General features: G+C 39.5%; 1 protein-coding gene across 5 annotated transcripts in view; it reads left to right on the top strand.

Annotated features, from left to right (window-relative positions):
- LOC138758104 (AF4/FMR2 family member 1-like) overlaps window positions 1-12639 on the top strand; it is a 192669-nt gene that overhangs the window by 84062 nt on the left and 95968 nt on the right. For 3 of the 5 annotated variants that reach the window (XM_069926545.1, XM_069926544.1, XM_069926542.1), the window contains 2 exons: window positions 2630-2753; window positions 3802-4707. In XM_069926545.1, the coding sequence (XP_069782646.1) occupies window positions 2630-2753; window positions 3802-4707 (1030 nt within the window). The remainder of the gene's footprint in view (window positions 1-2629; window positions 2754-3801; window positions 4708-12639) is intronic. The other 2 variants (XM_069926547.1, XM_069926543.1) reach the window with 1 other exon arrangement.

Genomic DNA, 12639 nt, shown 5'->3' on the forward strand with positions numbered 1-12639 from the left:
AGAGTCATTTCTTTCATTTAAGAGGAGGCTGGATATATACATGGTTAGGAGTGGGTTGGAGGGATATGGGTGGAGAATAGGCGGGGGGATCTAGCGGAGTTGTTTGAGTGAACTGGCGTTGACTTGAAGGGCCGACCGAGATGGCCTGCTTCCATGCCATAAAGTTACATATTTCAAACAGGCGTCAATTGTACCAATGCCCAAGAAAAGTGTGTTAACCTGCCTAAATGAATGTCGAACAGTGGTACTCAAATCAACAGTGATCAACATCCCACTCACCTTACCTCCAGACCACAATTTGTGAGGATTGGTAAGACATCTCTTCCACAGTCTGCATCAGTACAGGAGTTCCGCAGGGCTATGTTTTTAGCCTTCTTCTCTACTCACTTTACGTCAATGACTGCATGGCTTGATATGACAATAATACTATCTACAAATTCACTGTGATACCATGGTAGTGGATTGTGTAGAAAAGGACGATGAGTCAGCATACAGGAGCGAGATCGAAAAGATGGCCAAATGATGCACCAACAACAACCTCATTCACAATGTCACTAAAACTAAGGAGCTGATTGTTGATCTCAGGATGGGGAAACCAAAAATATAATCCAGAGATCAGAGGTGGAGAAGGTGAGTAAATTCAAGTTCTTGGGAGTCACTATCTCTGAGAATCTTTCCTGGACCCAACACTAATGGCATCTTGAAGAAAACATTTCAGCATCCCTACATCCTCAGGCATTTGCGGAGGTTTTGTATGACATGAGAAACCCTGGCAAATTTCTATAGATGTGTGGTAGAAAGTCTGCTGATTGACTACATCAACACCAATACTTCCAACTATTGGAAATATCTATGAGGAACACTGCCATTGGAGATCAAGGACCTACACCACCCAGTACATGCTCTGTGCTCACTGCTACCATTAGGAAAGAGGTATAGGTGCAACAAGGCTTGCACCACCATGTTGAAGAACACCTGCTACCCCTCCACCATTGTTTATAAAAATAAATATTGTTTATAAAAATAAATATTGTTTATAAAAATAAATATTGTTTATAAAAATAAATATTGTTTATAAAAATAAATATTGTTTATAAAAATAAATATTGTTTATAAAAATAAATATTGTTTAGTAAAGATTATATCCTTGGATGGTTAGTGTAAGCAATTCCTTTTGTTGTTCAGCTTTCTCACTGCCAAGTTGCAGTGAAAAGATGATTGGTTCAAAATGTTAACTTTCTTTTTGCTCTCCATAGATGCTGCCTCACCTTTTGAGTCTTCAAAATGTTCTGAGTTTATTTTCCATTAAATGGGTTACTTTGTGCAGTAAGAATTCCCAGGTGAAAGGCATAATCATTTTGTGCATTGCAATTAGATGAAGGACTAATCTATTTTCGTGATTTTTTTTTCGAAAGTGCAATTCTGATCCATGTCTTTTGCTACATATCAGTGTCTTTATTTGAGTAACCATGTTTAACATGTTGATGAAGGTGAAAATGTGCAACAAACGGTTCAGTTAGATTCAAATGGCAATCACAGGCCATTTGAATACCAGTTAAGTTCAAAATATCATTGACTCCATTTGATTGGTTATAATGGTGATAATAATGATCGTTTAGTGTCATACACATTATACAATGCACATGCACATTGAAACTTTTGCTGTAGCTGAACAGCTATACTCTGTTTAACAAAAAACAGAAACAAACTGTATTTAAAACACTTAATTGAATTACAAAGATAATAAATACACAAAACAAAAATTATATTTACTTATCCTTGTGCAAAAAAAGCGATTGGACTTTGGTGTTTTTCATTGAACATGAATACAGCTTTATAAAATTGAAATTTCAAAGATGGCAAGATTTCTTTCTTTCAATCTTTTTATTAAACATATAAGTAAACAATACATGAGGAGAATAGAATACAGAAGCAAATAGCAAAAACAGAAACATCAATATATTGCAATACAGTGTATAGCAGTATAACATATAATTTTTGTTTTGTTTTGTATATTTATTATCTTTGTAATTCAATTAAGTGTTTTAAATACAATTTTTTCTGTTTTTTGTTAAACAGAATAGCTGTTCAGCTACAGCAAAAGTTTCAATGTGCATGTGCATTGTATAATGTGTATGACACTAAACGATCATTATTATTACCATTATAACGAATCAAACCAGCAACCTCCTTTGAAGAAGACCGCAGAGCCCACCTCACTGACAAAAGACAAAGGAGGAAAAACCCAGCACCCAACCCCAACCAACCAATTTTCCCTTGCAACCGCTGCAACCGTGCCTGCCTGTCCCGCCTCGGACTTGTCAGTCACCAACGAGCCTGCAGCAGACGTGGACATACCCCTCCATAAATCTTCGTCCATGAAGCCAAACCAAAGAATATTTTCAAATAATTGTACTTGGTTGCACTTAATATTATGATAGTTATCTCAAGCAAGGCAGTGGGTGAGCAGCAGTAGAGATGCCTATTTGGAATGGTTGATATGAAGACAAGCAAATGCCCTAGTCTTTTTTCATCTTTCTTAATTTCTGTTATGCATTTTATAAACTGCTTGCCCAGTAAATAAAACCTATTTGGAGAAGTTTTAAATATAGTTTGTTCTGCTCTTCAGCAGCTTATTCAATGAGGACAGAAATTTGCTTCGAATTAAAGAAAAGGAAAGGAGAAACCAAGAAATTAATCTCAACAAAGAACCTTTTCTTGAAAATGCCCCTCTCTTTGATGAACCATACAAGGTAAAGTATGGAAGAGCTCCATTTTTTTAAATGAACTCATTTTAGCTCCACTTGAAAGGAAATAAACTGATGGGATTATCCTCATACAATAATCAATGGTGATCAATAGCCTGGCTACATCATATTCCAAAATGTTATTTTAATTTGAAGCTTGAGCAAAAGAGCATTGATTGTTCTTTGTAAAGGCTAGGCTTACCAAGAAAGGAATCCCAGGGAGATGGGCAGAATGGACCTTTTGTAAAATAGTGTTTGGAGAGGTCCTTGAGGGAGTGCTGGAAAAAGTGTAGCTGTTTCACTGGCCTCCCTAAAGTCTTGGGTGTCCATGCCACACCCTTTATTTCGCACCTGAGGCCAATCCTACATAGCCTTCTACTCTGACTTCAAACTCTTCCTTTGATCTGTCAAAAGGATGCTGAATTTGGCCAGTTTAAGGGTTTCAAGGTCAAGAATTGCTCTGTTGCCAAAGTCATTGGATGTGGCACTCATTTTGAAATAGGCTTTACTGTGCCTGCCACTCTTGTTGAAATCAATGCTTGGGTGAATGGAACAAAAAAATAATCTATGGTTCCAAATGTTAGTGCACTAGATGATTTTCTGTACAATTTGCACTGAAACATTCACTGTGATTTTGTAGGTGATCTTTGAAGAACTCAACATCCAATAAATGTTTATTTCTTTAAAAGTAAGATATCAAGACAACATTCAAAGCAATTTGGGTGCTTTACATGGTCAAAGAATGCCTGGGACTTGACCAAGTATAAGATTTATTTTGAATCACTCTACAACACAAAACTAAAAGATACCATAAATTTGTTGGCCAACCATGGAGTTGTCACAACCTATTGCTTCATTTGTTCTAATTTGTAACCAACATTTTTGTTTAATTTTGAAATTTTGTAGGATGCATTATTATTTTATAGCTATTTAGCCATTATTCATTCTGTAACCCAAAACTTGATTTTTATCGGTATTGATTTTGCATGACTATGTGAAGGTGTCAGTAATGATTCTTCTTGAGATATTAATTACTTTATCTGTTTTTGTGCAGACCAATAAGGGGGATGAACTTTCCAACCGTATTCAAAACATGCTGGGCAACTACGAGGAGATGAAGGATTTAATAAATAATATGTCTCAGCAAAACTTCATTGGCATACCCAAAAGGGCAGTCCCTTTGATATCACAAGAAAAATCCTTACGTGGTCCAAGCAGAAGTAATAGTTCAATGAAGTCTGCCTTTCACAGCAAAAATCCACGATTAATGGGACCTCACAGTTCTATTCCATCGACACTTGACTGCTCTTTTCAAAAAAATACAGCATTATCAGAACAAAATGGCCAAAGTTCCAACCATAACGCAAAAAATTACAAATCACTTCATAATCGAAGCCAAAATAAGGATAGCTCCTTTAATGACCGAAAAACTTGCAATAGCCATCATGGGTCGGATAATCAGCAATTGGATGTGGACAATCAAGCCAAGGACCAGTTATCCCACTTGCAAGATTTTCAACCATTGTTACAGTTGTCCTCACTTTTACAGCCATTGTCTCCTCTGACCCCACTATCCCCCATACATTCCACTGTGTTTACCAATTCCAAATCACAAAGTAGCAATAGCAAAGACTGCCCCCCATCAAACTCTCCTCATGAAATGGGTCTACTCTCCGGTGATTCTGAGAGCTTGTCTTCTGGTCTGAATACCTCTGTTCCCAACCAACATGCATCTCAAGCATTTCCACCATCTTTGCCATCAAAATCAAACATGACACAGCAAAAGCCTACAGCTTATGTAAGACCCATGGATGGTCAAGATCAAGCCCCCAGTGAATCCCCAGAACTAAAGCCACCTTCAGAGGATTACAGCAAGGACTCATTTGGAAATATAGTCAAAGTGAAAGTATGTGCCAGGAAAAAGCTGTCTAAACTTAAAATTTCTTCTCAGCCAGTTGAGGTGAGTGCACAAATACTGCCATTCTGAATATGCTTTTTCTGCAATGATCTCAATAGTTTGAAGTAACCACCACCCAGATTCATTTCGTATTTTGCTGTAAGGTACATGCCAAGATCCAAGGATTTAAAGTAAATTTGGAATTTAAATAGGCTTAGAATTGTTATTACATTGCTTAAAACTTGTATTTTGTTTGGCAAGTAATCACTGCTAATCTTAATTTGATAATGCCCACAACTTTGAAGACATCATTTGAAAAGAAACTGGTCATCTTAGTTGCTAGGTTACCACATACAGCAGCTAGGGCTTATGCTTTGCTACTAGACACATAGGAAATTGATAACAGTTTTTAACCATGTATTTAGGCGTACAAATCGAGTTGTGAAACCCCCAAAAATCTCTATATATCAAAAAGAGGGGGGTCAATGATTTTATCACAGTCTCTGCTTAAACTTTGTCCCATGCCTTGAGCTCAAAATTACATGGCATATCAAGTGATACAGCACGCATTGCCCTGCCTTTTGTAAATTACTTTTCTGCACTCGACATCCGTGTATTCCTTTCGTCGCGCATATGGTCTTTGAATGGCTTGTTCAAGTAGACATCGAGTGGTTGCAACATAGATGTCAAACCACCCAGGATAACCTCCATGTCAGTATTATGTAGTGCTAATCTATTTTAATGTTCTCATTTAAGTGGCTACAAAACATATCTCTCAGACCAGCAAACTCCGTTCTTTGTGTAAACCGCCTGGCTGCCTGTTTCACACTTTGTCTATCCATAGTTTTACATCATTTTCATCCATCCATCCTTTTTCCTGAAAATGTAAAAAAATACTTGCAGGATATTTCATTTTCGGTTTAATTTTGCATTTGAAGATTTCCATGGGCCTTAACTTTGCCTTGTTGGCCATGCACAATTACAGCACAGTAAACCTAGTCCTTTTGTGGCATTTACTTCTGGTTTTAACATCTTTCCATTCCACTGTTCTATTAACTATCAAGTCAAAATTCGTGGGGGTTTCGTCCATTTTTCCAATATTTGCCAATGCAAACTGATGTTTTGCCAGTTCCATATAATAAACTGGTGAAAAATTTCAACTTTATGATGAAGATCTTTTGCTAGTTTCTGTGCAATTTCTGTTTTTTGGCATAATAGGATTGTACCAGCCTACTGTAACCTCAAAATCATTGAGGTCTGTATGCGACTTGCCCCATGGCAGTGCAAATGCTCTTATTTTTGGTTGACTATGTTGCAATCTTGCCTCTGTTCAAGTACCCATTTTTCAACATGATTTTTCAACTCTGGCCAATGAGTGGTTCCTTTTCTCAAAGAACATTGCCTTTTTCGCATGTTTCTTAAAGTCTCTTCTTTCTTCCTCTAGTCTTGAACCAACTTTTCATATACATCAAATTTTCTTGCAGCAATGCAATTGTTGGTTTTCTTGGAAACTAAAGCTTGCTTCATATTTTCGTCGCGTGCTGCGTTGTGTCGATGGACCCTCCATGATAACAATCACCTCCAGCCAATGTCCAGCAGGTCAATCCACGTTATATATGGGGGTCGACGTATATGCCAGTCAACGGCCCATCTTGGCTGAAAAAGGGGGTCAACATACGCCAAAATATACGGTAGTTACCCCACTATTAAAGTCAATCTAATAATTTAAAATGTGCATCTTTTAAATAAAGCACAGTGAATACTAATTACCCAGAATTGTTTAGTAATAAAAAAAACAGATTTGATTTTTTTTTCTTGTGCAATTTATAAAAGAAACATTCTTTAGTTTGGACAGATTCCTTCAGAATTCAGCTTGCCTTCCGGCCTGAGCATTCCTGACTTTATTTGAAAATTATTTTAGAATCTGCTCTATTAATTTTGGTGGATGACTTTGATTATAGCATTCCCTGTGTACTGCAGGGAAAGTTGTGTTGACACTAACTTGCAATTGGCATCAGAAACCAGTTGACTTTCACACAAAGCAGTTCTGATATTAACCTGCCTGGTAATAATAGAAATAATTGAAGCATATTTATGTCTGATATTGCACAGTGCTGTAATACAAAGGAATAATTTCTGATTTTGACTTAACATCTACAAAACCAAGCTCATATTGTGAATGATTTAGCAGTTCTAAGGGCCAGGTTTTTATTTTTTTAAATTTATTTTTAAATAAATAAATTGTAAAGCAAGCTTGAGAGCAGAATGGGTAGATTCATAAAAAGTGAGAAAAAGGTATGGCATTCTTACAAGAGGCTGGTGGGAAGAGGTGCAGTCTCTTTGGTTGTAGAAGCAGTGGGTTTATAGTACATGTCAGTGGATTTTTAGTCTCCTGAAATGGAGAGAAAAAATTCTAGGAAAAGGGAAAGAGGTGCAAGAAATAGTCCAGATTAATTTGAAGGCAGGGTGGTAAAAGTATGGATCAAAGTTAAAATATCTAAAGTATAGAGATGTTTACTAATTTTTCTTTTCATGATGACAATAAATAAATTTAAAAAATTATCTTCAGCTTTAAATCACAAGCATATTTATGATCCTCCAGATGATACTTTATATTTTTACCATTGCTACATGGTCAAAATATCCAAAATGACACAAGGTTAAGGAGCTCCACTTACCTGTTCCACTTTTGGTATCCTTTTAAATTAGTTTCAACTCCTAGATTCTCTTCAGCAGACAATTATTTGTTTCTTCATTTTATTTGTTCTTGGCAGATTTCTCCCCAGTTTCATTCAGTGACTGAAGAAACAACATTAGGCGCAGAGGTCTTGTTTTAGTCCTCTTTAAATTATGAAGTATATTCCCCCTGTGGATTTCATAGTTATGCCAAAGAAGAAGTGCACCTGAACACTGAATTGGTAGACAGGTAATTCCCGCCTGACAACCTATGCACTTTGCGTCTATCTGTACATACGACTGAATTTTTTATTTTAAAAAGAAAAAAATATACGTAATTAAAAAAAATGTATGCTTTTGGGATGAAAGTGGGGGCCTATCTATGGAAAATAGCACCTATGGCAGGGGTGGCTGCCAAGTTATATTTGACGAACAGTAAAACTGATACAGGGAATTTTTTACTCGAGTCCATTTCAGGATGTGACCGGTCATTCAGAACGGAACACAGTCATAATTTGAGGACTACCTGTAACTATAAACTCTCGTTGCTCACTTATCTGTAAAATGAAAAACTTCCTCTCGTTATTCTTCCTCCTAATCTTTATTTATTTATTTTTCTCTTTCAATACATTATTTTAGAAAATTAATTGTCTATTTCCCATCTTCTAATCTAGACATGGTGACATTTTGTCCAGTTTTTGTTGCCATGTTTTTTTTCCTCCATTTTAGTTTTTCCCTTCAACCTTAATGAAATAGAATCAGTTTTACTGTCACAAACATGTTACAGAATCTGTTGTTTTGCGGCAGCAGTATTATACATGACATGAGTAAAAATACAATAAATAACAGTGTTTAAAAAAATAAATAATAAAATGGAAAAAAATTGAGGTAGAGTCTATCGGTTCATTGTCCATTCAGAAATCTGATGGTGCAGGGGAAGAAGCTGTTTTTGTAACATTGAGTGTGCATCTTCAGGCTTCTGAACCTCCTTCCTGATGGTAGCAGGACATCATATTAAGGCCGGTTGGGGAGGGTCTTTGATGACTGAGGCTGCTTTCTTGAGACTCCACCTCTTAAAAATGTCCTTAATGGAGTGAAGACTAGTGCCCATGATGGCACTGGCCAAGTATAAAATCCTCAGAAATCTTTTCCTGTCCTGTGCATTAATACTTCCATGATAGTGATGAAACCAGTCAGAATGCTCTCTACAGTACATCAGCAGAAATTTGCAAGAGTCTTTGGTGACACACCAAATCTTCTCAAGCCTTTAACAAAATATAGTCACTGGTGAGCCTTCTTTATGATTGCATTGATGTTATAGCCCCAGGATAGATCATCAAATATGTTGACACCCAGCAATTTGAAGTTCTTTACCATCTCCACTACTGACCCCTCTAAGAGGACTGGTTTGTTTTTTCCTTGTTTCTAATCCACAGTCGGTTCCTTAGTTTTGCTAACATTGAGTGCAAGGTTGTTGTTGCAGCAGCACTCCACTATCATGCTCCTGAACGCTTCCTCATTGCTATCTGTCACTCTGCCTACAATGGTAGTGTCATCGGCAAATTTGTAGATGGCATTTGAATTGTGCCCAGCCCCACAGTCATGGTGGCAGAGGGAGTAGAACAGTGGGCTAAGCATGCAGACTTGAGGTGCACAATTAAAAGAACACGATCATTCTTCAGTGCAAAATTTTCTTTATTCTTCTCTCAAGGCACAACTCTTCCCATAAAACACCACTCAGCATAGCTACCCCCTCCCCCTCCTTTTCACTGGCTCTCTGCTACACAGGTGACTGCAACACTCCTAATCTCCTCATGCAACCTTGTGCATGTGTGGTCCAGCACGCTGTTCACTCTTCCCCATTCTGACCTGTGCATTTGCATTGCTTCTCTCGTGCACTGCCCAGGTATGTCACCATCTGTGACAGGCTCTACCCCTGACCCACATAAGTACACAACTGCACCTCCCCCAACCCCTGAGGTCATGTGAGGAGAAGAAAATGGATAGTCGATATACATTGGCTTCACACAGTCAATGGGAACAAACTCAGCCTTCCCATTTCTCCAGATCAAAAACCTTTTTGGGTGATGTATGAACTCGGATGGGCCAATGTAAACAGGCTGAAGTGGTCGGCAAATGGCATCATGGCAAACGAACACATGCATTCTTGTAAATCATCCGGCACATACATAGTTCAAATGCGGGTGGTGCCCAAAAGATTAGTGGGAGCTCAGAACAATGCCACCTCGAATTGAGATCTTCGGACCATCATAATGGTGCCCAGACACCGAAAACCAGAACCCAACGATCAACGAAAGCCCAAATGACAGTCTCCAAAGGTGACAGGAATGGCCTCCTTCTATTTGGTAGCTCGATCTTCACACCTGAGTATATAAGTGTATCCTCTTGATGGTGGAAGCGGACCAAATTGAGAATCTGGAACAGGAAAATTTCCAAGTCTGGATTTTGTGTGTCTGGTGACTTTAGAATGCTGATATGGCAACCCATAATCTGACATCTCAGTTAATGTAAGGCCAGGTAAGCCGCTCCATAATCAGCTTGACCTGAGCTTTTGTGCCTGGATGAGGGAGGTTATGGAGGGGAATGAAAACCACCCACTGTATTGCTATGGGTTCAAAGGCTTGGGTCTACCTGTGGAAAAGTCGCAAGCTGGTGTTTCGCACGAGTCAGCCTGGCGTATGTCTTTCAAGTGGAGACCTGTGTTGATCTTCTAGGGACTGGATGAGATCAGGATCAGTGTATTGTGTGCGAGCCATGGCAGTGCAATTGATGGTAGTTATCAGATGTAAGGCCTCTATTGTTGTGCCTGGATAGGGCGTCAGCCACTGCATTCGGCTTGATCAGATGTGCTGTATGTCCAAGGAAAATTGTCAGATCAAATCCAAGAACTGAAGTTCATGTGATTGGTGGTGCACACAGTATGCACAAGAGGCTGGTGGTCTGTATAAATGGTGAAAGGGCAACCTTCCACCAAAAAATGGAAGTGCTGCACTGAGGTAGATGGCTAGGAGTTCTCGCCTGAACTTGATGCATTTTGTCTGAATCGGTTACAGTTTGGCTGAAAAGAACGCCAGTGTATCCAACCTCCCACCAACTTTTTGTTCTAATACTGTTCCCACGGACCTGTGGAGGCATACATTGTAAGAGAGAGCAAGGCGTTACATTTTTGGTGTACAAGCATCATGACATTCGCAAAGTGCAGTCTTCACATTGTTGAAAGCACGAAAAGCATCGTTGCCCAAACACAGTGGTCTTTTTAGAAGCCAATTTATCGGATCTCTTGAGTTGGTCAGTAAGGGGAGGAGGAGAGACGCAGGTGCATTTGACAATAAACAGCAGTAAAACTTCATCATCCCCAAATAAATGCAATAGCTGGCTGAATGTAACTGGAGTAGGAAAATCTGAAATTTCTTGACCTTTCAGATATCGACCCTGGTAACCTTGTGTCCCAAAAATATGAGTTCAGAAGCACCAAAAAGACATTGTCAGTTTGATTACAATGCCAAATTTATCGTCTCTGGATAGATCGTGTGATAAGATGGTCCTTGTGTTCCTCTTCTCCACGCTTGCCACAAGAATATCATTAATGTAGATATGCACAAAATCAAGGCCAGAGAGTAGACTGCTGAAATGTTTGAGCAGCATTCCACAAACTGAATGGCATTTGAAGAAACTCAAACCTGCCGAAAGGAGTAATTATTGCTGTCTTGGCAATATCAGTAGGTTGAACCGGAATCTGGTAGTAGGTGCGAACCAGGTCTCTTTTTGCAAATACCCATTTTTCATACAGGTTCACAGAAATCCTGTAAATTTCGAATGTTGTATCTGTCAGGAACGGTGACATTTTTCAGTGCACAGCTGCCAATTACCCCGGAAACTTCATTGGGACCATATCCAGCGGCAATGTCCAGCAGATGTCAGATCTATGAATTGTTCCCACCTTCTGCATGTGCTTGAACTTGGCTTTTGCAATTTTAAGATGATCGGGGGCAATCAATGAGCCCGCACTGCAACCAGAGGACCTCTAGCCTCCATGTTGTGCATTACTGCATTTTTGATGTCCCATGGCCATATGATAGGGTTGCCAAGTCAGGAAAATGCTTGATCAATCCTCGAAATGGGCAGGAGCTAGGTTGGAGATTTGTCAGGAGGGTGACGACGTTCTAGGGATGACAAATGCAACTCACTTGCATACAAGTGCTGCAGTCGACAACACTGCAATTCTTCAAATCCAGCAGCTATGAAAATTGTGACAGAAAAACTGCCTCCATGATGGAATTCGCTACATTTACGACTGTGAAAACCCAATGAAATGGCTTGCTGAGACTGAAATCTAATGCGTGTGACCTCTGGCCATATGTCTGAATCTGAGAATTGTTTGCAGCGAACAGAATCCATACATGTCATGTTTGGGAGTCTGCACTCTTCAGGAGTTGGAGGGGCTACAGAAATTTCTGCACTGGAATCTACAAGAAATTGAACACCCGTGAGATGTCTTTGAGGAAGAGACGGTGGCTGAATTGCCCATGAGCAGCAGTTGCCTCTACTGTCAGGTCTCGTTATTTCCTGGTTGCCATTTGTAGCAGTTGCAAGGTGGCTGGCGTGACCAGGCTGCAACGCCAAATTTATAGTGCTTCCAACAAATATGGTGTATGTTGCCTCTACCATGTCCCCAACCTGCACGATTCCAACTAGGCCAGAAAAGGGGGTAATTTGAGCAGTGAGTGCTGCCATTTGCTATTCCAGCTCCGTTGTCTTCTGCTGACTGGGTGCTGAAGCCTGTTGTTGATTTATCCTGCTGACTAGGGTCAGTGCCTCTAGCTGCATTGCAGAGGTCATGGACATCACAAGATTGGTGTGTCAAGGGTGGGTACTCAAAGGACACTTATCTGGTGTCCCTGAATTTGAGGAGGCAAACAGCGGAGGAATCTCTGCTTCCAAACTTCCCCTTTGGTAGGGTCTTCTCCAGCTTGCACCATCTCCTCAGCATCTCTGATGGCTTTCTGTCACCTTGGTTGTCATTGGCTAGCAGTTCAGCAGTGCAACTCTCCTGGGATGGCTGGGTTTGTTTGGGAGGTTGTATGCTGGATTAAATAGAACATCCTACTTCACACCTAATCTGCTATGGGAATCGCGCCACAGAAAAAAACCAAACATTGACTTCTGATTTGTCACATAAAGAGAGGAGAAATGTGCCTTGAGGATCAAGAAACATGCTGGTGAATTGTGGATAGAAATGGAGGAGATCTTCAAGTTTGACCTCCCCGACTGCCCCCGTAATAGGTTTATCCTCATCAT

Source organism: Narcine bancroftii, chromosome 3 (genome assembly GCF_036971445.1).
Source record: "Narcine bancroftii isolate sNarBan1 chromosome 3, sNarBan1.hap1, whole genome shotgun sequence".
In the NCBI taxonomy this organism is placed as follows: Eukaryota; Metazoa; Chordata; class Chondrichthyes; order Torpediniformes; family Narcinidae; genus Narcine; species Narcine bancroftii.